The sequence below is a fragment of the Delphinus delphis genome, chromosome 13, assembly GCF_949987515.2.
Source record: "Delphinus delphis chromosome 13, mDelDel1.2, whole genome shotgun sequence".
Taxonomy (NCBI): Eukaryota; Metazoa; Chordata; class Mammalia; order Artiodactyla; family Delphinidae; genus Delphinus; species Delphinus delphis.
The window spans coordinates 28,139,579-28,162,265 of NC_082695.1; the positions used below are offsets into that span (position 1 = coordinate 28,139,579).

General features: G+C 41.3%; 2 protein-coding genes across 7 annotated transcripts in view; one reads left to right on the forward strand and one right to left on the reverse strand.

The window, feature by feature from the left end:
* The window catches only part of SPIRE1 (spire type actin nucleation factor 1), a 206,937-nt gene that overhangs the window by 176,205 nt on the left and 8,045 nt on the right, over positions 1-22,687 (forward strand). For 3 of the 6 annotated variants that reach the window (XM_060028619.1, XM_060028620.1, XM_060028621.1), the window contains 4 exons: positions 2,196-2,368; positions 11,816-11,903; positions 16,645-16,787; positions 19,277-19,450. In XM_060028619.1, coding sequence (XP_059884602.1) covers positions 2,196-2,368; positions 11,816-11,903; positions 16,645-16,787; positions 19,277-19,450 — 578 coding nt within the window. The remainder of the gene's footprint in view (positions 1-2,195; positions 2,369-11,815; positions 11,904-16,644; positions 16,788-19,276; positions 19,451-22,687) is intronic. The other 3 variants (XM_060028622.1, XM_060028623.1, XM_060028624.1) reach the window with 1 other exon arrangement.
* The window catches only part of PRELID3A (PRELI domain containing 3A), a 138,653-nt gene that overhangs the window by 59,873 nt on the left and 56,093 nt on the right, over positions 1-22,687 (reverse strand). The window lies entirely within an intron of this gene.

The window sequence follows — 22,687 nt, forward strand, 5'->3', positions numbered from 1 at the left end:
CACCACTGGTGACTTCACCCTTAAGGAAACTCTGGCTTGGACCTGTGAGACCCGCCTGGAGAAGCTCACTGTGTCTCCAGGCAGAGCCTCAGTTGGGTGTGGATAGTTGGACCAGTGGGAGATATGTGTGCTTTTTCTTGGAAGACTGGCTGCCGCTACTGCATGAACCTCTGGAGGAAGTGTGTAAAAAGTGTGTGCTATAGAATACGATTTTTCAAAAGATACTTCAAGACCATATTTAAACATTACCTTTTTTCTTGAATAGGAATTAATCAATTAGCCCAATCATTTCCTCCTTTGCTCTCTGGAAGACTTTTAAATTACGCTTGTAAGTGTGGCAGCCTACTGCTTTCTACACCTTATGAAAGGTTTATTTAAAGATTTTAACCTTTGTAATTTTGTAAAAACTTGCTGCTTTTGCCCTTTTGTCCCTTCAGCACACCCCATCCCCCAATCATATATTTGTTCTAGCTACTTAACACCTGGAGAGGTAGTAACAAAATTAACTCATGTGTTGTCAACACATTTGTTGTCAAGTTTTCTGTTAAACATTTTATGTAAAATGATAAATGATTTATGACAAGTCTGTCTTCTTCCTTTTTTCCTTTCCTCATTCCTTTCTTGCTCACTCAAACCCTTGTAGTTCACAAGGGCAGTTCTAGTTCTGGCCTTCTTGATATCTAAAAATATGCAGAAATTGTGAATATTAAGTTAGATATACATCATTTATAATAAATAACTCACATAATTCTTTTAAATAATGTCAAGGAAAGCTGTACTAGAACATACTTACATTCTGAATGTTATCTGGAAATCCACCTCTTCCACTTCAAGCATAAAACTATTACATGTTGGGGGGAGCTACTATAAATAGAACATTCTTGTATTTTATAGTTACTTCAGGTACAACGCTTCCCCCCACCCCCCACAAACAAGCATTAATCCTGATTTTTTAGTGCCCAGCATACCCTTTACCCCCAACCATGGGAGTTTCACAGACTGCTCCATGGGCAAAAACCAGGTTATGGGCTGGTCTGTGAGTTAAATCATGCAGGGACTGCTTTTTCTCACTTTTAAATACTCTAATTTAGTAGTTAGTTACTAAAATTATTAGTTATTGAAATACTGAAGAAAATTAGTTCCACTTGCATTGGAAGATTACAGGCTCCACTACAAAAAAAGGTGGCCTTTTAGAATCAGTACCGACAAGGATTCCAGTGTCAGCTGTGCCGCGCTGGCTGTGTGACTGGCTGAATCATCCTTAGCCTTGGTTCACTCACTTACAAATGGAGATAAAAGTCAGTGTTAATAATTGCTAACATTTACTGTGCACTGCCTTTATTACACACTAAAGTATTTTATATGCAGTTGTTAACTTATTTAATCCTCACAACAAGCCCATTTCTGTTGTTAGCCCCATTTTACAGTTGAGGAATGAAAGTTTAAGTAACTTGCTCAAGGTCAAACAACTAGAGCTAGACTTCGAATCCAGACCATCTGCATCTTAACTATACTGTATACTCTAAAGTTTACCTGTTGTGCTACATACTCTTATTTTGTACTCTGTTCACTGTACTCCATACTGTATGCTCTGTGTTCTGTAGTCTATACTCTGTACTCCATGCTCTGTGCTCTGTGCTGCCACATTTCTTTCACTGCCTTCCCATCCAGATTTGAACTTTGTATAATCAAAATCAGCTTTATCAGAGGAAATGTATCTCAGAGTCTTTGTGTTCATGTTTATATGCATATAGATTATTAGCTGTTTTTACTTTAAAATCAAACCACTTTCAGATCTTACAGCCATATGTGCATGCCATCACTCTGATCTGTAGATCACTAGCTCTTTAGAGGCTAAAAGGAAAGTTAGCCTCTCTGGGCCTCTGGAAAATAGAGAAGTTTGAGTCAGTTATCTGTAGTATTTCTTCTAGCTCTAAATTTTTATCTACAAATGTGAATATATAATTTTTCATTTAAAGGTTTCCTTTATTTGAATCTGACAGTTAATGTCAATGCAAGTGTTGTATATGCATAGGTGTTACTGTGTCTAGCCTCTGTGTTGTATTTGCATGACGTAGAAATGCCGTATCACCTCGGGTGTGATTCCAAGTGCAGGTACTTGGAACAGTGTGTTTGGTTCACTGACTACCTTTCTGTGCTCAAGAAAAGGTAAGCTTTCACCTTTGTTTTACCAGAGGTAGCTACCCCTGAATCTCCAAAGAATGTCCTGGAATCATCGATGGTGAATGGAGGTTTAACGTCACAATCAAAAGAAAATGGGGCAAGTGCCGTACAGCAGGTGCCTGTGCAGCGGAAGAAACTCCTCAAAGCCCCAACTCTGGCCGAGCTGGACAGCTCTGACTCGGAGGTGAGTCCCCACGGCCCCCCATGTCCTGATTCGGGGTTAGGAAGTGAGCGCCCTCCGACCGGTCCTCGTGTTGCTCCAGCTGTTACTTAATCTCTTCCCATTTTTCAGTCAATTAAAGTTAGGTTTAAAATTCATTCATTTAGCAGGAAATGAAACAGTGGATTACTTACTGTTATTTAATAAAGGCCAATATAGTGGCTGTAGTTTATAGAATAACTTGTGACATACATACGTAGTCTTAGATTACAGTGGGGTTAAAGTAAGTCAGTAATTTTCAAACCTATATTTTCTTAAATATGTTTCCCTTTGTTTTGGGGAAGGAAAAAGAAAAACATCTTCATAGATTCTTCCCTCTCTAGAACACACACACACACACACACACACACACACGCACACACACCCATACTGAAGCTGCTTCTTTATGTAATAGTAACACCAAAAGACAAGTCCCCCAACACTGTGCCCATGCCCTGCGGATCCTTCCTGTTCCTGACGTGGGTGCTCCCAGATCTCTGCAGGCCTCTGTCCGCAGTGTCACTATTGTATGTCTCCACTACCTGACCCTCAAAGTCAGCTTATATAAAATGAAATGATCTCCCCGCCCCCTGCCAAACCACGCCACACACAGCAGGCTTCTAGTCTCCTGTCTGCTGTCTCGGTTGCTGGCTCCATTCTCTCCTCATTCATCCAAGTTAGATCATTCATCCAAGTTAGAACTTGAGGGGTTATTCTCTCATAACGCCCTCACCGGTCTCCACACCTTATCCAGCAATATCAGTAATAACAATTTTGCCACTAAATGTTTTTCAAACTTCAAGAATAGTAAAGAAGTATTCTTATTACTGCCCAATTCAGTGCATGCGCTGTCTCATCAGTCATATCTTATCTTCCTTCTTCCTAGCTTCCCTGATTCCATCTTGCAAATACCACTAGGGTCTTTGTCTTTGAAACCTTTTGAAGGCTTCCTGCCACTTACAGGACTAAGCTGCTGTCCCTGAAGAAGCTGCGTCAGAGCCTGCGCCATCTGGTGCCTGCAGCATCACTCTGCCTCAGTTTACCCTTCAGCCCCACTGGGTCCCTTGTTCTTTCCTGCTCACTCCCTGTTGCTCCGCTCTGTGCATCTGCGTGCAGTCTACACCCAGCTCCTCTCCGATTCCATAATAACCCTCTGATCCGTCTGTTGTGTTAGAGCACTTGACCCTTTGTAATATAATTATCCATTTTTTTCTCTCTCTCACCAAGTGCAAGCTCCCAGGAGGGAAGGTGCGGAATTCACCTTATATTCCCAGGTCCTGATCCCCAGCAGACACTCACATATTTAAAGAAATTCATGCTAACCTGTGAGAACAACAGTTTAAATGAAAAGAAGATCTAGTGGTTAGCCACTAGAACTGTGATAATTGAAATGCAAATTATATTAAATAAATTTAAAACTCAGTTCATTGAGTTCTCACGTGTGGCTGGAGGTGACCAAGCTGGACGGTGGTGACACCAGTGCCGCCCTTGCAGAGTCTGCTGGGAGCACCTGTGTCTGGTGCAGCGAGCACGCCATCCCGTGTCCAGGACCCCCTTCCTGTCCTTTCTTCGTCCTTCACTGCCCTGAGCTAGAATGCCCAGGCCATGAGGAGGGCAGTGGGCGGCCTCTGCAGTTGTCTTAGTTTTCCTCTTTGTGAAAATATTGTGCTGATGCCCTAAATCCAAATCTTGAGATGATTTGCTAGACACAATTCTCTTAATCAGAGCGAGGCTGCGTTTGCGTGCCTGCCCATTAGTTAGAAAGGGAGTGTGAAATACAGTGCTGAGACGTGTTGAGCCTGGTCTTTGGCTGCTGGTCCAGGCCTGGGCAGTCATGGCTCCCATGATTGGGAGTAAGGTGGGGATCTCTGATTTCTGGAACAGAGGGAATGGTCCTGGGCCAGGAGTGGAGCAAGCACGCCCCTCTGTCCTCTTCCCTTACAGCTGATGCTCTAAAGTACTAAGGAGGGGCAGGGCAAAGATGCTGAATGTGAGAATGCCTTACATTCCTTTTTTTTTTTGAACTTCTGAATATAGATTTTTTTTGCGGTACGCGAGCCTCTCACTGCTGTGGCCTCTCCTGTTGCAGAGCACAGGCTCCGGATGCACAGGCTCAGCGGCCATGGCTCACAGGCCCAGCCACTCCGTGGCATGTGGGATCTTCCCAGACTGGGGCACGAACCTGCGTCCCCTGCATCGGCAGGCAGACTCTCAACCACTGTGCCACCAGAGAAGCCCTGAATATAGAATTTTTAAACTTCTAAATATGTTCAAACTTTAAAATTTAGAAAACACAGATGAGCAGAAGCCTTTAATTTTAAACAGCTATATTTCAAACTTGGGCTTTGTGAATAATCAGTTTCAGTAGAGGTTTTTTGTTTTGTTTTGTTTTTTGGTGCCCTCTCTGAGGCTCCGTAGGGTTTCTTTTGATGAAACTCAGCTTTAATTTAATTGTGGTAGATTAGGTGTGTTCATCCTAAAAAGCTTTCTTAACATTAGCCTCTTTAAGATTTTAATCTACCGACTGGTTGAAGCCAACTCAGAAAAATGTCTCTTGTAAAAGCCTGACAATTATCTGATGTTTCTATAGACATGAACGAAGCACCTTGAAACTCAAGCCGGGTTTCCTTACAGTGTGAGTTAGTGAGGAACATGCCGTGGGCTCTGGCTCTGCTTTGTGGGCAGGACACGAAGACAGGTCCCTTTGTGTCAGCCTCCACCGTGTCCTCCATCTGAGGTCTCCTGCAGCTCCAGAATGTGGCAGTCCTGCCCATAAATATGAAAGCGGAAAAGAGGCTGAGGAGTCCTGCCTTCTCTAAGTTGATGGATGGGTGTTCTTTTCCCCACCTTAATGGATTCCTGATGTCAGGGAATTCCTAAGCCAAGATTGATTTATCTCTGGTCCTATTTGCTCACTTATAAAAATGGCCACAGATACTAAGATAGATCTATCCCACATCACATTGCACAGTGTCTTCATTCACATTTTATAATAATGTTTTTTCACACTTTTTTCTTTAACTCTTCTCCTATTTTTCCTTTTCGCCAACTTCTTTTTTTTCCAATGCCTCTCCATTTTTTCCATTTAAATATTTACCAAATGCCTTCAGTAAGCAGTAAAGGGACAGCAGTGCGATAGGCTTTGTCCCCTTGCTCATAATCCAAATGGGAAATAAGAAGCATACACTGAGTCATTACACGTGTTTGGTGAGTGCTCGCGGCCTGCCAGGCACCTTTTGAGCCACCTGTGTGTGATGCCACCAGGGGGCCAGGGGCTGGAGAAGCCTCAGGGAGAGGGAGGACCTGGGCTGAGGAGTCAGGCGAGGAGAGCAGTGGGCAGAGGGCTTCTGCTGTTTGTGGCACGTGCCAGGCCAGGTCACAGCCGGTCTCCTGTTTCTCCCCTACTGGCCTGGACTTCCCCTGGGGGCGGAGGAGTGGACTGACCCTGCCTCTCTGACTTGCCTAAAGCATTCCTGGTGGAGGTTGCACAGGAACAAAGACTAATACTCAGGCCTGTAGTGGGAGGACAGTGGGGGCCAAATAAAGAAGAAGCTCAGAAAAGGCTGGTCTTACTCTTTTCTTCCATCCCCTCAATTTTATTACCACTTCCCCATTTTTCCTCCTTCCCTCCCATTTACTGAGTGGCTTACAAAATTTTTTTTTAAGGACCAAAACTTTTCCTTCACATCAAAGCTGTAGAAGTACAAGGCGGGTCAGCTAGAAATGGAGGCGGGCCTAGGCCCTGCTCTCCATTCCCTACCCCGCCACCTCCCCATCTTCATGCCTTTTCCATTCTCAGAGGAAGTGTCCCCTAGGAAGTCCCAGCACGCCTGACACTGAGCTCGTCCCTCTGTGGACGGGGCACCGTACTCACTCCTGGAGGAAGTGCTTCTGTGCACGATCACACGTCTCCTGCTGGCCTTGCAGTCTCTCCACCGGAGGTTTTTCCCTCAGGTTTAAGAAATACCTTCCAGGGGAATTCTCTGGTGGTCCAGTGGTTAGGACTGCAGGCTCTCACTGCTGAGGGCCTGGGTTCAATCCCTGGTTGGGGAACTAAGATCCTACAAGGCATGCAGCACGGCCAAAAACAAAAATAAAAACAGACCAAAAAAACCCTTCCAGCCACCAGAATACCGACTGTATGGTGAACTCGTTCGTACATGATCTCATTTAATTTTCTCTTCCACAGAGACTTCATACTAAGAGGTAACTGCCACCATTCCAGGGTAGCAGCTCTGCTCACCTCTGCAGACATATTTCATTTGACTGCATTGTGCACCAGAAAGTTCCTGTTGCCCCTTGCTGTCTTTGAGGTTAACTTAAAGTTGGGCCCAGATTATCACAAAGAGCAGGTTCCTGTCTAAATATTCCCCATTGAGTAGTGAATTTCCCTGTAAAGAGTCAATATATTATTATAAGTCAGATATTCTTATGAAATGGATATTAATGGATTATTTACTTTATCAACATAAACTCAGCTGCTTTATGTAGAAAGAAAAACTCCTTAATCCTGTTCAGAGCCATGAGAGATGACTTGCCCTCAGTCTTCTTAATGCTGTGCGTCCTTTGTTCCTTCAAGGAAATGCATTTTCTTCCTTTCTGTCAAGTGAGACCTCCAGTTGCAGAACCAGTAAAGGGATTTTTTTTTTTCTCTTAGATTTACCCAGCAGCTTTGTGCATTTAAATTATAATAGTTAAATAATCAGCATTAACTACAAGCTTGAATTGATGTCCTTAAAAGTTTCTAGTTGTGAAACTGGGCTATTGGTAGTGACCCAGAGACTTTATACCCTGCTTGAGGCCGTAGGAATAGGTTATCTAATCTGCCATTTTGCCAGAACTGGAACTAACCCATGCTTTTTACTTAACAAAATATTATGAGCATTTTCCCATCTGATTAATCGTTTTTCAACATGATGCCAAATATCTGTGTGGTATTCTATCATAATAATTTGCCATATTATATTTAACCAGTCCCCTGTTTTTGAACATTTAAGCTGTTACCAGTTTTCTGTTATTATAAATAACAATAATATTGTTAACATCCTTATGATACATTTTTGCTTTGAATTATTTTTCAGGATATTTCTAGAAGAATGTTTGCTAGGTGAAAGAATGTACATATTTATAGCTTTTGATACATATTGCCAAGGTCCTTAAAGAAAGCTCTAATATCTGCTTTTTATTGAGCCAACTCTATGTTATACTTTAGGTATTATAAATTGATCAGACCCTAGAAGTAGCTACGATCCTTATATAAAAGATAAGGAAACAAGACACACAGAAAGGTGTTGTCTTTGAACTAAGATTGTTAAAGAGTAAATTATAGAGACGGATTTGAAACCCAAGTCTAACTCCAAAATCTTCATATCTCATAAACTTTGTAGTATTTCAACTAGTAGTATATAAGAATGCTTGAATTTAAAATAACTTAAACTGGAAAGGGGCTTAGAAATCTTGTTCAACGTCATTACTTTTCAGTGAGAAAACTGAGCCTCTAGTAGAGATAGAGACCAACTTTAGAAAGTCAGACAACTTTTCAGTAGCAGAATCCCTGCTAAACCAGACCTCCCAACACCAGATCTTTTTCCATCATTTTTTTCTCTCTTCCTAAAACTCTAAACCTCAGTGTTTCTTGCTTATCTTTAATAACCTCTGCTAGCCTGTCCCAGGTAACGTTTTAAAAGTCAAGATAAGCTTTGATTGGAGCTATATCAAAGCTTTCAGTAGGAAAACTAAGCAAAGGAGCTGTATCTATGCCTTCACTGGGATTCTTTTCAGGAAGAAGGAGATTTGCCTTCCTGTTAAGTGAGTTAGGTGTCAGGCTGGCATCTGAGACGATTCTGGCAGCCTTCAGTGACAGTGCCACCCCGGGAGCAAAGCTGCGGGACTTCTGACAGTGACCTCATTGCATCCAGGACCTGATTAAGAGTCACTGGTCAGGACATAGAACTAGAAAAGGCCTAACTTAGTGTCAAGAACTAGAAAAGGCCTAACTTAGTGTCAAGAACTAGAAAAGGCCTAACTTAGTGTCAGAGACTAGTAACTTGGATCAGACAATACGCAGACAATAAGCAAATTTCAGAAACCAGACCAGGCTGTAGAAAAGACTAATGTTAAGAGATGTCAGAGACCCATTGAAACACCTCAGCCAGGCAGAAAGTGTTTAGTCAACGGGAGTGGACATGACAGGGACACCTCACGCTCCCCGGTTCCTTTCTGGGTGTCTCCGTGACTCCTCTGGGGCAGGAACTAATCCTGGTGAAGATTAGTTTTCTTTCTTTCTTCCTTTCTTTCTTTCTATGAAGTAAATACTTTATATATATAGTTGATGTATAATTTTATATGTTACAGGTGTAAAATACAGTAATTGACAATTTTTAAAGGTTATCCTCCATTTATACTCATTAAAAAATATTGGCTATATTCCCCGTGTTGTACAATATATACTTGTAGCTTATTTTATTTTATTTTTAAATTTTATTTATTTATTTGGCTGCATTGGGTCTTCATTGCTGCGCGGGCTTTCTCTAGTTGCGGCGAGCAAGGGCTACTACTCTTCATTGCGTTGCGCAGGCTTCTCATTGTGGTGGCTTCTCGTTGCGGAGCACAGGCTCTAGGTGTGCAGGCTTCAGTAGTTGTGGCATGCAGGCTCAGTAGTTGTGGCACACGGGCTTCGTTGCTCCATGGCATGTGGGATCTTCCTGGACGAGGGCCTGAACCCGAGTCCCCTGCATTGGCAGGCGGATTCTTAACCACTGCGCCACCAGGGAAGCCCTTGTAGCTTATTTTATACATAGTAGTTTGTACCTCTTAATCCCCTACCCCTCTATTGCCCCTCCCCCACTGCCCCTCACCACTGGTAATCACTAGTTTGTTCTCTATATCTGTGAGTTTGCTTCTTTTTTGTTATATTCACTAGTTTGTCATATTTTTTAGATCCCACATATAATTGAGATTATATAGTATTTGCCTTTCTCTGACTTATTTCACTCAGCACAGTACCCTCCAAATCCATCCATGTTGCTGCAAATGGCATAATTTTATTCTTTTCCATGGCTGAGTAATATTCCATTGTATGTATATGTGTGTTTGTGTGCGTGTGTGTGTATGTGTATATATATATATATATATACCACATCTTCTTTAGCCACTCATCTGTTGGTGGACAGTTAGGTTGCTTCCATATCTTGGCTACTGTAAATAATACTGCTGTGAACATTGGGGTCCATGTATCTTTCTGAATTAGTGTTTTTGTTTTTTTCAGATACATACCCAGGAGTGGAATTTCTGGGTTATATGGTAGTTTTATTTTTAGTTTATTGAGAAATCACCATACTGTTTTTCACAGTGGCTAGACCAATTTACATTCTTGTCAGTAGTGTACCAGGGTTCCCTTTTCTCCACGTCCTCTCCAGTATTTGTTATTTGTGGGGTTTTTTTTTTTTGTTTTTTGATGATAGTGATTCTGACATCAAAATGACAGGTGTGAGGTGATAGCTCATTGTGGTTTTGATTTGCATTTCCCTGATGATTAGCACTGTTGAGCACTTTTCATGTGCCTGTTGGCCACCTGCATTTCCTGTTTGGAAAAATGTTCAGTTCTTCTGCCCATTTTTTAATTTTTTTTTTATGTTTAATAGTATGAACTGTTTATATATGTTGGATATTAACCCCTTATCAGTCATACCATTTGCAAATATTTTCTCCCCTTTAGTAGGTTGTCTTTTCATTTTGTCAGTGGTTTCCTTTGATGTGCAAAAGGAAGTTTAAGTTTAATTAGGTCCCATTTGTTTATTTTTGCTTTTATTTCCTGTTTTAAGAGACGGATCCAAAAAAATACTGCTATGATTTATGTCAAAGACTGTTCTGCCTATGTTTTCCTCTGCATTTAGGTCTTTAATCCAGTTTGAGTTTATTTTTTTAATGGTAGGATTAGTTTTCAAGTAGTCTGAAAGTGGGTGCAGCTGCCTGAGGTGGGCGTGCAGGGCCAGAGGACCAACCACAGTTTCTGGGAGCAAATCCCAAGAGGCCCTGAGCCACACCCCGTCCCTGCAATGGCCCTGCCTGCCCAGGACAGGCTCTTGGCTGTTCTCAGAGCGGGGATTTCAGACCAGTAAGTAGTGGGGTGCAAGGCATGGACATGTCTCAGACTTACGTGAAATTAGGCTGTAAAAATGATTCTAGGGAAGGTTGGCTGAACTATGTGCATTGGGGATGGTTTCTGCTGTTTGTTTCTAGCTCCCACCTCATAACTACTGGAAAGTCCTGGTATGACTCTGTTTTTCTTTTCCTATGAGATACTCTTAGCTTTTATTTCCTTTTTGACCTTCCATAAGCAGAAGGGGATTATGCTAGTTCTTGCTGGCTTTTCTAGAGACTTGTGTGACCTCCAGCGTGTCTGGAGTGGGTCTTTGCTTACGTTGCCTGACTTGTTCTTGGTGTTGAGTATCAAGAATGCGGAGGTTGCTGCTCAGACTGGCTTTGTTTGGACTGTGCGGTTTACAAGGCTTTCTTCTTCTCTTGTTCCTTGGCCAGATCCTTTGTAGTGAGGTGTGTTCAAAACTAATGCTTTCAGCAGTAGGTTTTAGGTAAAGCCAGTTTTTAGTGAATGGCTAATGCTTAAAGTCACCTTAACTAAGTAGGTCAGAGAGAATTTTCACTATTTGTTTCACATAGTCATAGTCATATATTAACCTAACTTTCTTGTATATTTAAAAATATCAGTTTTCTATACATATTATGGAAATAAGTTGTCTTCTAGTTAATGTATATCCCCTGTCACATAGTAAATAGTAAATTTTTCATGAATAAATATTATACTTTATTTTGGTATAGTGTAAAACAAATTAAGAAGGTCTCTTCTCACTGGTAATAGGAATTTAAACTTTATTTGGCACAATGCAGACATTTTTCTAGATTCATATGACATTTCATGAAATATTTGTTTTCATTCATTCAACAAATATTTATTCATTACTTAGTAAGTGATGGATTTCGTACTAGGTAACAACGATGAACACGATACACCACATCTACCCTTGTGGGGTTCCAAGTCTATTACTTTTATAAGTGTGTTTAATACTCCACTAATGATAATATTAATCACCATTTCTTGTGTGCTAGGTAATGTGGTAAGCATTTTAAATGTGTTCTCAGATCTGTCCTTGTAGTGACCTATGGAAATTATGAAACTAAGATAAGAAACTTGCTCAGTGTCACATCACTCTAATGAGGGACAAAGCCAGGGCACAACCCAGACATGTCTAATTTTAGATCCCTTCTAGCTTGTCTCCAACTTGCCTTGAACCTTTGACATTAAAATTTTGTGCCTCATGTTAAATATTTATGAGTGAACATTATTAATTAGCATGAGATCTCTCTCTCTCTCTCTCTCTCTCTCTCTCTCTCGTCTGCCTGTGCCTTTCTCAGGAAGAAACTCTGCCCAGGTCAGCCAGCAGCAGTGCACCTTCCTCATTCCTTGAAGCTCCCTTTCTGGAGGCTGTGTCCACAAGGAAGAGTGAGTATTTGTAGTACAAAGAACTAGTGTCAGATGCCTTAAAAAACATACTTGACCTAAAAAAGGGAATCCCAAAGTGCCTTGTTGTCGTTTGGGGTAACTAGTTAATTAAAGAACTAACCCTGGAATTTCACTAGTTAGGAAGAGAAATGTTGTTATTTTCCTAGAATGACATCATAACATAGGGCTAAACGGGCAGTTGGGTCTCAGATTCTCACCTTATAACAAATCAGTCACCTTTGGGCTTACAGATAATAGTTGTAGGGAATAGGTCAACTGTCTGTATGTATTTTTTAGATTAATAACCTCCTTATCTAAATTTAAACCAGAAGCTCTGAATAATCACACTTGTTATCATCCCCCCTGCACACACACACACACACACACACACACACACACACACACACACACACACACACATACATACACATCCTTACCCACGTACATTTGTAGATAGTAAAAACACCTTTATAACTCTTCAGGCAATACAGAATCTAAAGTTAAGTGATTTTTAAAAATACTATTGGTAATCTTTTCATTTATAAGATCAATATAAAGGATTAAAAATTATATATTAAAGGGGAGGATTCTGGGAAGATGGCAGAGTAGGAGGCACCAGAATTTGTCTTTCCACCTAGACAATAATTGCAGTGGTAGAATCTGTCTGATGTAATTATTTTTGGAACTCTGGAGTCTGTTGAATGCCTAAAACTTCCAGGGTTAACTTCAGTAGATTTCAGCTCATAGCACAGTGGCAGCTACTCATCCCCCACCCCCAGCCCCATGACAGGCAGCTATGTGCTGTTCTTAGAGCAGCTTGCAGGAGCCAGGGTGGACAAGAAGGACCCTGTCCTCCAGGTATTGGGGATCTGTCCTCTGATTGCTGATTACTGCTTCTGATTTCAAAAGTGCAAAGAGGCAGGCAGCCATTGTTGCCCTGTTGCTAGCTTCACCCCCTCCCCTCTAGCTGAAGTCATCTCCAGGGGATTTAAAGGGCTGGTGCCTTTCCCCCACCCCTTCATTTTTCATGTTTCCCCTTTTGAGAGTGAAAAGCCTAGAACATTCAAAAACAACGGCATATGCATATGGGAGGATTAGAAAGTGACTATGATTGCCCAGGGAATGGCTCATAAAAGACCTGAGGAAATGTTAAGTTTACACCTCAGGCTATCTTCAGAGATCAGCCTTCAACAGTAAGAAAAACAATAAACAAAAATAACAAAACCCTGGGGAAGGGGAAAATCTGACTTCCAGAGTCACCACATTGATAAATTCAAATGTTCAGTGTTCAACAAAAAATCAAAAGGCATATAAAGAAACAGGAAGATATGGCTCATTCAGAAGAACAAGATAACAGAAACAGGTCCCAGAAAAAGACCTGATGACAGATATACTAGACAAAGACATTAAAACAACAATTTTAAAGATGCTCAAAGAAATAAAGGACAATGTGAAGAAAGTTGAAAAAAACAATGTGTGAACAAAATGGAAATATCAATAGAGAGAAAACCTAGAAAGAAACAAAAAAGAAATTCTGGGGCTGAAAAGTACAATAACTGATATGAAAAATTCACTAGAGGCATTCAAAGACAGATTTGAGTAGGCAAAAGAAAGAATTAGCAAGTAGAAATTATCAAGACTGAAGATCAGAAAGAAAAAAGACTGAAAAAAGCAGAGACTAAGGGACCTGTGGAACACCATCAAGTGGACCAACATACGCGTTGTGGGAGTCCCAGGAGCAAAAGAGAAAGAAAGGGGCAGAATATTTGCAGAAATAATGACTAAAACTTCCTAAGTTTGATGAAAGACATGAATATAAATATCCAAGAAGCTCAACTGAGGTGAAGTCAAGAGACCCACACCAAGACACATTACAGGTATCCCCTGCTTTTCAAAAGTTCACCTTATGTCCCTTCACTTTTACAAAAGACCTACATTGATACCTGTTTTCACTAACTGAAAGAAATCAGCAGAGGATTTTTGCTTTTACAAAAAAAAAAAGCTGAAAAGCAAAACTAGTGTTCAGGGCTTTCCTGGTGGCACAGTGGTTAAGAATCCACCTGCCAATGCAGGGGACACAGCTTCAAGCCCTGGTCCAGGAAGATCCCACATGCTGCAGAGCAAATAAGCCCATGAGCCACAACTGCTGAGCCTGCGCTCTAGAGCCCGCGTGCCACAACTACTGAAGCTCATGTGCCTAGAGCCCATGCTCCGCAACAAGAGAAGCCACTGCAGTGAGAAGCCTGCGCACCATAACCAAGAGTAGCCCCTGCTCACCGCAACTAGAGAAAGCCTGCGTGCAGCAACGAAGACCCAATGCAGCCAAAAATAAAAATAAATAAAATAAATAAATTTAAATCTCCAGCCCAGTTTTCTAAAAAAAAAAAAAAGTGTTCAGCCTTTGCATCAGGCCACCATAACTTTGAACTGTGTCTGTGAGCATCTGTGCTTTACCTTGATTTATTTTGTGCATTCGTTAGCAAGATGTGTCCTAAGGTATTTGCTTCTTTGCTTTATACCATTTCAGTTTATGAAAGGATTCATAGGAATACTCTTTCAGATAGTGGGGGAAACCTGTATATTCAAAATTTCAAAAGACAATCTGGAAAGCAGCAAGAGAGAAGAGTGTCATCACACACAAGGGATCTCAGTAAGATTTTCAGCAGACTTCTCATCAGAAACTTTGGAGGCCAGTAGACCCTGGGCCACTATATTCTAAGTGCTAAAAGAAAAAAGTCATTAACTAAGAATCCTATATCTGGCAAAACTGTCCTTCAAGAGTGAGGGAGAAATCAAGACATTCTCATATAAACAAAAGCTGAGGGAACTCAAGACCATTAGACCTTCCTTTCAAGAAATGCTCAACAGAGTCCTGTAGGGTGAAATGATAGGACACTAGACAGTAACTCAAAGCCATATAGAGAAATAAAGATCTCAATAAAGATAAATAGATAGGCAATTATGAAAGCTAATATTATTATAACAATGGTTTGTAATTGTACTTTTTGTTTTCTGCATGACTTAACAAACTAATACATTTAAAGAAAAAAAGAACTATTAGTACAGAAGCTAGTTTTACTGTAACTTTGGTTTGTAATTCCAAATCTTGTTTTCTGTATAATTTGAGAGACTTAAGCATTTAAAAGAATTATTAGTCTGTTTGGGGGCAGACAATATATAAAGATGTAATTCTGTGACACCATGAACTGAAAGGGATGGGGACAGAGCTGTATAAGAGCAGAGGTTTTCTGTGTTACTGAAGTTAAGCAGGTATTAATCCAAATTATAGTGTTATAAAATTAGGATCTTAAATATAATCCCTATGGTAACAACAAAGAAAATAGCTATAGGATATAAACAAAAAGTAAATGAGAAAGGAATTTAAATATTTCACTCTAAAAAATCAACTAGGGCTTCCCTGGTGGCACAGTGGTTGAGAGTCCGCCTGCCGATGCAGGGGACACGGGTTCGTGCCCCGGTCCGGGAGGATCCCACATGCCGCGGAGCGGCTGGGCCCGTGAGCCATGGCTGCTGAGCCTGCGCGCCCGGAGCCTGTGCTCTGCAGCGGGAGAGGCCACAACAGTGAGAGGCCCGGGTACCGCAAAAAAAAAAAAATCAACTAAACACAAAACAGGACAGGAATGCAGAAAATGAGGGACGAAATGCTATAAGGCATATAGAAAACAAATAGCACAATGACAAAAATAAGTCCCTTCTTACCAGTAATTACTTTCAATGTAAACGGATTAAACTCTCTAATCAAAAGACAGATATTTGCAGAATGGATAAATACATGATCCAACATGATCCATGTATACATGCTGTATACAAGAGACTCCTTGAGATGCAAAGACATAAACAGATGGAAAGTGAAAGGATAGAAAAAGATATTCCATGCAGAGAGTAACCAAAAGTGAGCTGGGGTGGCTACCAATTGATTAGAAATCAATAACAGAAGTAAAGCTCTGACAGCAGAAATGATTTCTGTTGTCCTCCTTATGTTTCCAAAATGTGAATCAGACCCTGAGACATTCTCCTTTTAAACCCTGTCCCCAAATATTCCTAGGCAGAGGAGCAGTGGCATATATAGTATTAACATTGAAGCTGGAATTTATTTTTTGAAATTTAAATAAAGCTTGATTTAAACCTAAGGATAAAATATCTTGATACACAGCAAGAAGAAAGAGTTCTCATATTTTATTTTCAAAAAGAATGTAAAAGGAGGGTACACTTGAGAATTCTGGTATGATTTGACACACAGAATACATAATTTTTACATGCTTTTAAAATAAAGTCCAAGATCTACTTCTTGAATTTTTTGCTCTAAAAATTTTTTATTGAATACAAGTCTTTTGTCCAATTAAAAGAAAATTTAAATAAAGCCTGAGACTCTTTAACTGCAAAATTCTGTGGAAAATACCATGATGGCATTTGTATTACAAATCTGAGAGACTATTTATATTGTGTTTTATGCATGAATTTGAATGAATGTTAAAAACTGTTTTTTCCTTTTCCTTTCTATTTATGTAGCAAGTTTATCTTGCAAAGATTCTTCTATAACAATCCTTCCAGTATCCCCCTACGGACCTCCAATCTTAATATACCTCTCCAACAAAATAAACAGTTCATCTTTGAATGCAGTGTTTGTCACAAATGACAAAGGGTTTTCTGTTAGAAATTCAAAACTTAAGTTTTTTTTATAAGAGAGTTGATTTCAGTGTGGTTCATTCCGTTTCTTTAGACCCTCCGAAGTTCTTGCCCATATCCTCCACACCCCAGCCAGAACGACGGCAGCCACCCCAGAGGCGACATTCCATTGAAAAGGAAACACCCACTAACGTGAGACAGTTCCTGCCAGCGTCCAGGCAGAGCTCCCGGTCTCTCGTAAGTAACCGACAGACTCTGCAGAGTAACTTGCGAGCAGTTAGAGGGTCTGGAATCATTAGCTTCCTTGAGAAACTTCCAAAAGCTAGACTGAACTTTAAATAACCTTACTGGTTTTTAGTAGCTAAAGAAAACCAAACCTAAGAGTAACCCAAATGAAGTCTAACCATTCTTTGTTCATTTAAAGTACTTTTTTTTTCCCAGAAGACTTATTAATGGTTGAAAGTATGGATATTTATTAAAGAAATACTTTCTTCCTTTCAAAGGGCATTAATCCACTTAAAAATTGTTGAAACTAAACAGAAAACTTAGTGAAGTCTGACTACAGTAGACTCTTTTATTGAGGCAGAAGTCCAAGGGGAGAATTTTGATCCATGAAAAAGCATTGTTCATTGTTTTCAAGCATGTTTTGTGATATTGGAGCCAAAGCAGCTATTTGGACGGGTTGACAGTTTTTGCTGTTTTCCGGAGACTTCCAGGCTCATGTAGGGGCTACTCATTTCTCAGACAGGGGATGTGGCACACAAGGCCCTTCCAGGAAGAGCTAACAGGTCTGCCAGCCAGAGAAAGCCTGCGAAGACTCTTTCTGTCCCACTTGACTTCTAAAATACTTGTAGGCAAGATGCAGGGCTTCAGTCAATAATTCTACCAGCAGCCAACCTGATACCTAATTATTCTTCAGATTCTCATGAATAAAACACTGGACTACACTCAGTCCATACTTTTAGGCTGCGATGAATCATCAGGGGTTCAAATGAAGCAATGACAGAGGTCCCTCTGTCCAGGTGAAGGGAGATAGTATGGATCTTGTGAAGAAACGAAGTTTGAACCATGCTGATAGTGTTGAAATTTGATCAGTCTTCTCTATTCCCAAATAATGTGATTAAAGAACTAATGATTTCATGGCAACTCCTGTTAGGATTCCTCTAACTCCTAAATAATCACCACACACTGATATATGGTGAAGTACAGCCTCATCAGTGGTTTACCAACTGAAAAACAGAACTCTGACCCACCAGGTTCAAAGTTTAAAATCCAAAGACTTTTGTCAGTAAGTTATTTAGCAAAATACACAGTTATTGTCACAACTGGAAAATATTGTCACAACTGAAAAAGAGAGAACTCCTTTTTTTTTTTTCCCACAAGTCCAGCGATTAGGAGATTCTTTTATTCACAGCTTTTCCTAGAAGTCAGTTTAGCATTCAGCTGTGTTCCTGGCCTTGTGATCATATGACATCATTGTTAGGTTAGGCTTAAATTTTAAAATTATCAGTGTAAAGAAACTGTCAGATCGGGCTTCCCTGGTGGTGCAGTGGTTGAGAGTCCGCCTGCCGATGCAGGGGACACGGGTTCGTGCCCCGGTCCAGGAAGATCCCACATGCCGCGGAGCGGCTGGGCCCGTGAGCCATGGCCGCTGAACCTGCACGTCCGGAGCCTGTGCTCCGCAACGGGAGAGGCCACATCAGTGAGAGGCCCACGTAACGCAAAAAGATAAAAAAATAAATAAAATTAAATAAAATAAATAAAAAAGAAACTGTCAGATCAACTACAAGGATTTTTTGGCTAGTGATGGAAGCTTTACCAAGAAAGGCCCGTGAGGTATATATTTCCTGGTGAAGGGGAACTCTGTGTGTGTGTGGTCCGGCTGTCAGTTTTTTATGGAGAAGGAGAGGAAGATACAACCCACATGCCATGGCGGAGAAGGGGCTCAGTGAGCAGGCAGGGGAGACCTGTGGTCGGCACAGAACTCTGCCCCCGAAGTGCCTCTAGACACCAGCTGAGACAAAAGAACCTCCAGGTCAAAGTCCTGACTTTTCTTGCCAGTAGTTTATCTTGGGAAATCCATAAAATCACACTCCTTTAATGGTAGTGCCATCTAGCTTCGTAAGTATTGTTTTTAAAAGTATGATAATTTAAAATTTTAGCTATGTTTTAGAAAACATGGAAATGTTTTGTATTTATAAGCTCTCAACTAAAAATGGCAGAAATGTCTTTGTTGTTACTGATTTTCATTTTTATTGTATCTTCCTCCCTTTCCTTAGGATGTTGAAAGTGTAATTCTTTTCATCATTTGGTCAGATGATTGTGGATGACGCCTCTAAATGAAGGCGACTTGTTTTTAAGTACCGACCGGGGGAGGGGTGGCTGCGTGGTGTATGTTTCTGCATTCGCCTCTGGCCTGCATCCCACCGAGCCCTGTGCAGGAGACTCAGTGTTCACAGGACAGCCGAGTTCCAGAAAGCTTAAGTGTTGCCGTGTGAACTCTGAGGTTCTCTAGGCATGGTTGGGCTCCTGACTGATACATGTGGATGCAGACGATGGCATGGACTTGCATGTGGAATCTACCATTAACATCCTCCGTGGTGTTTCTGTTTTGTTTATTTTTGTTTCATGCTCTGTAATCGCTATTTGTAGGTCACTCATATTCAGCATTATTTTCTCCTTTTCTTTTTCCCCTGCCGTTTTCTTTTCCTTTATCTATTGTTCAGGTTCCTAGGATAACCAGAGTATGGCCAACGACACCTTTCCGACCGCTTTTTTCTACCCTTCAAACAGCTTCTCTGCTCGGCTCTCACCCTTTGGAGGCAGCCTTGTTGGGGGTAGCAGGGGCTATGTATTATCTGTGTGAGAGAGCTTTTACCAGCAGGTGGAAATCCGCAAAGGTTGGCCTCTTTCTGCTGGTTCTGGGAATTATTTTCCTCTCTGCCTCTTCGGCAGTGATCCCTCAGCTACCGCACTCTGCAAAAATTAACAGCTTAGATGGACACTTTGCTTCTGTTGATTCCAATCTTTGGTAGATGCGTAGATCACACCATGATCTCAATTGACGGGACGACAGTGAAAGGACAACAAACTCAGAATGCAGCGGCATCAGCACAGAGGAGCTGTGGGCGGTGCTTCTGAGCCCCCTGATTGAACCACGTCCCCCCACCCCCCACCCCCCAATCAGGGCCTTCCCCCAGCCCAGGGCTGCCCCACCCTCAAAAGAGCCGTTGCCCATACACTCAGCTGCCTGGCCAGGGAGGCTCGGGCACTCTTTCTCTTCTCCAGCACCTTTAAAGCTGTGTTGTGATGGTCAGGATGTTATGTGGTTGTTATGAAAAATCACCGTGCTTCTCTGTAGAGAGAAATTTGAAGTTTTTTTAAATTGATGTGATTATTTAAAATATTTTAAATAATTCTCATTTTGTATTGTTTTTGAGATTTTCATACAGAATACATTTTTTAAAGGAAGTATAATAGTTTCCGAACTTAAGTGGGATAAAAAGCCTCGGACCATATTGAGGTTTCCCCTGCCCCCAGTGTGACCCAAGCTGCTGACCTGCTGACCAGGTGTCGGCAGCCGCCCAGCCCGGCTCTCCACCATCCTGTTTACCAGACCTGTCCTGGATAAGCAAACCAGCAGCTGGTTTCTTTTTCTTTATGACCCAGCTTGGTTTAGAAAAGAGACTGAATGTAAATGAGGTACAACAGATTCCTTTCTCTTTATTTGCCGTGAAATACAGGATAAATCTCTTCTTTTTTTCATTTTAGATCTGGCCCTGTGAGCACATGGTCAGATGCGGAGGTGGCATTTAATCCTGTCCCTCCTGCTGCTGTTTCTGAAGATCTGCTGACATTTTATTTTTATTTTCAACCCTCCCCAAACAGTCTGTCTACTAAGTCTACATGTGACTTTAGACAGAGAACACCTTGAAATTTAAAGGTGAACTTGAAAAAAGAAAAGAGTAATTAAACTTAATATTTGCTATTTTTATTTAAATCTGCCTTCCTTTGGTTTACTAAAAACAAAAACCAATGGTTGTTTTGGATAATTGTCAAATATCTGCTACTTATTTATGAAGTTTTGGCTAACCAAGAACACTCTATAAAAGTATGACCATTTCCACTTCTCTGGCTCAGTAACCAGATTATACACCATGCTCTCTGATTTCTGTGCTCCCTAACTCTGACCCCTTTTGAATGGTAAATATAACCAGAATATTTAACAAAAACTCAGCCATTTTAGTGACATACGTAACAGTGAGTTCTAAAGGCACATCTGCTCCTACAGTATATTGTAATCTCTGTTAAAACTCTTTAAGATTTAGCTTCCCTTTCCTAAATTTGGAAGCCATACTGAAGCACAGAGCAGCCAGAGAATCAGAGTTGTGCTGCTCTGGTCCCTGGAGTCCCTGCCATGAACTGAGGTCAGTGCCTGCTGCAGGTGTGACCTGGCCCATTGTAACAACGGGGACTAGGCTCGGCTCATGGGTAACCCTGAGTGCTCTTCACATTTTGGGGCATCAGCATCTCAGCAAGATCTGTTAAGGTTTAATTTGGCTTTGGGGATGTTGAATTAATATTTTTTGTCAGTTGAAAAAATAATGAAAGCTATTCTAGTAACTATTATTTTCTTTCATGTTGCATTAAAGTTTTGTTGTCCTTGGGAAAGCACCAGAATTAAAACATTAGCATTTGACCTGATGGAAGGTATTTTACTAAAGGGTAATCTGCTTGAAATTTTAAAAAAGAACAAGAACACAGAAAAATCCACTATTTCTTATTACATCTGATGGAACACTGGATTTGTGCGTGGGTCAAAGCAGTAAGTTGGAAGTGTGCTTGACTGGCCCCTTTATGACTTGAGACTGAGGACTGGGAGCTGCGGGCTGTCTGGGTTGCTGTGTGTGGAGCATCCCCGCCACCCAGGCGTCGCAGCTGTGACGTTGGCACCAGCACCATCTTCCTAATACATGACAGCCAATCTCAGGGAGTGGTCTTCTGCTTGTTTGCTAGATTCATACGTTATTTTACTCCAGCTCAGCAATATTGTCACATAGGTAACTGTCAGAAAATGTACGATAGTCATGCTTGTTGCTGATGAATAAAGATGACCGTAGGGATACTTCTTATGAACTAGGTCAGAAGCTGAGAAAAGTTGCTCTTCAGACGTGTGCAGCTGACCCTACTATCTGTGCACAGTTGTGATGCCCAGCGTTCGGAGGCGAGCCCGTTCCCACACTCTGTTCTCAGGGTCAAGCGAAGCTCAGGAAATATTGGACATGCCAACTTTTAAAGCTCTTCCCATTGAAAGAAAATTGGGTAATGGTGGGTTTTTTTGAGTATATCAGACATTCTAGAGCACATGAATTATCCTCCCACCCTCCAGATACTAAGCTCTTCATCTTAAACGTTCAATTGCACGATTTTTTCCAAAACATTTTTAGCAAATTTAATCTTCCCTAAGTTAGCTTGAACAGAGATGATTTTGTATTGATTATTTGTAAGAAGCAGTAGTTCTGCAAACTACTTTTTTTTTTAGTAAATGCTAATGTTTTTCAAGTTTGCAACCTAGATTTATTTTTGTTTTTCTCTGATTGAAAGACAGAACTAAATGTTAAAACTCCATAAACTGACTGCACTCATAGTCCTGTGCTGTCTCCTTTGGCTTGTTTGATTCCAGAATGCCTGTGAGCAGCACTATTGTGTGTGTGGGCGTGAGTTACAGTGTGTGTGCACCGAGGACATCGGGGTTGTGTCGCTCCGCCACAATAGCCCTTGTGAAGTCCAGCAGGGTGCGGGCGCACAAAACCGTTCTGTCTTTCTACTGGGCCCACCAATCAAGCGCAGGGCCGGCTGGGGAGCAGATGGTGTGAGGCTCTTTATTCAGTGGGATCAGTTACATCAACATCTTCCTCCACTGTTGTTAGGGAAACCATTAACATAAGACAGCCAACTTCGATATTTATCGTCAGAGTTCTCTGAGTGTCTCCACATCTGTCCAGTGCGGACTGTACTTCCGCAGTTGTTTAAAAGTGATGAGAGATCTGGAGAGTGTGGGGCAGCCTGACGAAGTACCTGCTGGCTTCCAGGTCCAGTTCCACTCACACTGTTAGGAGTTTTTAGGCTGTGCTGAT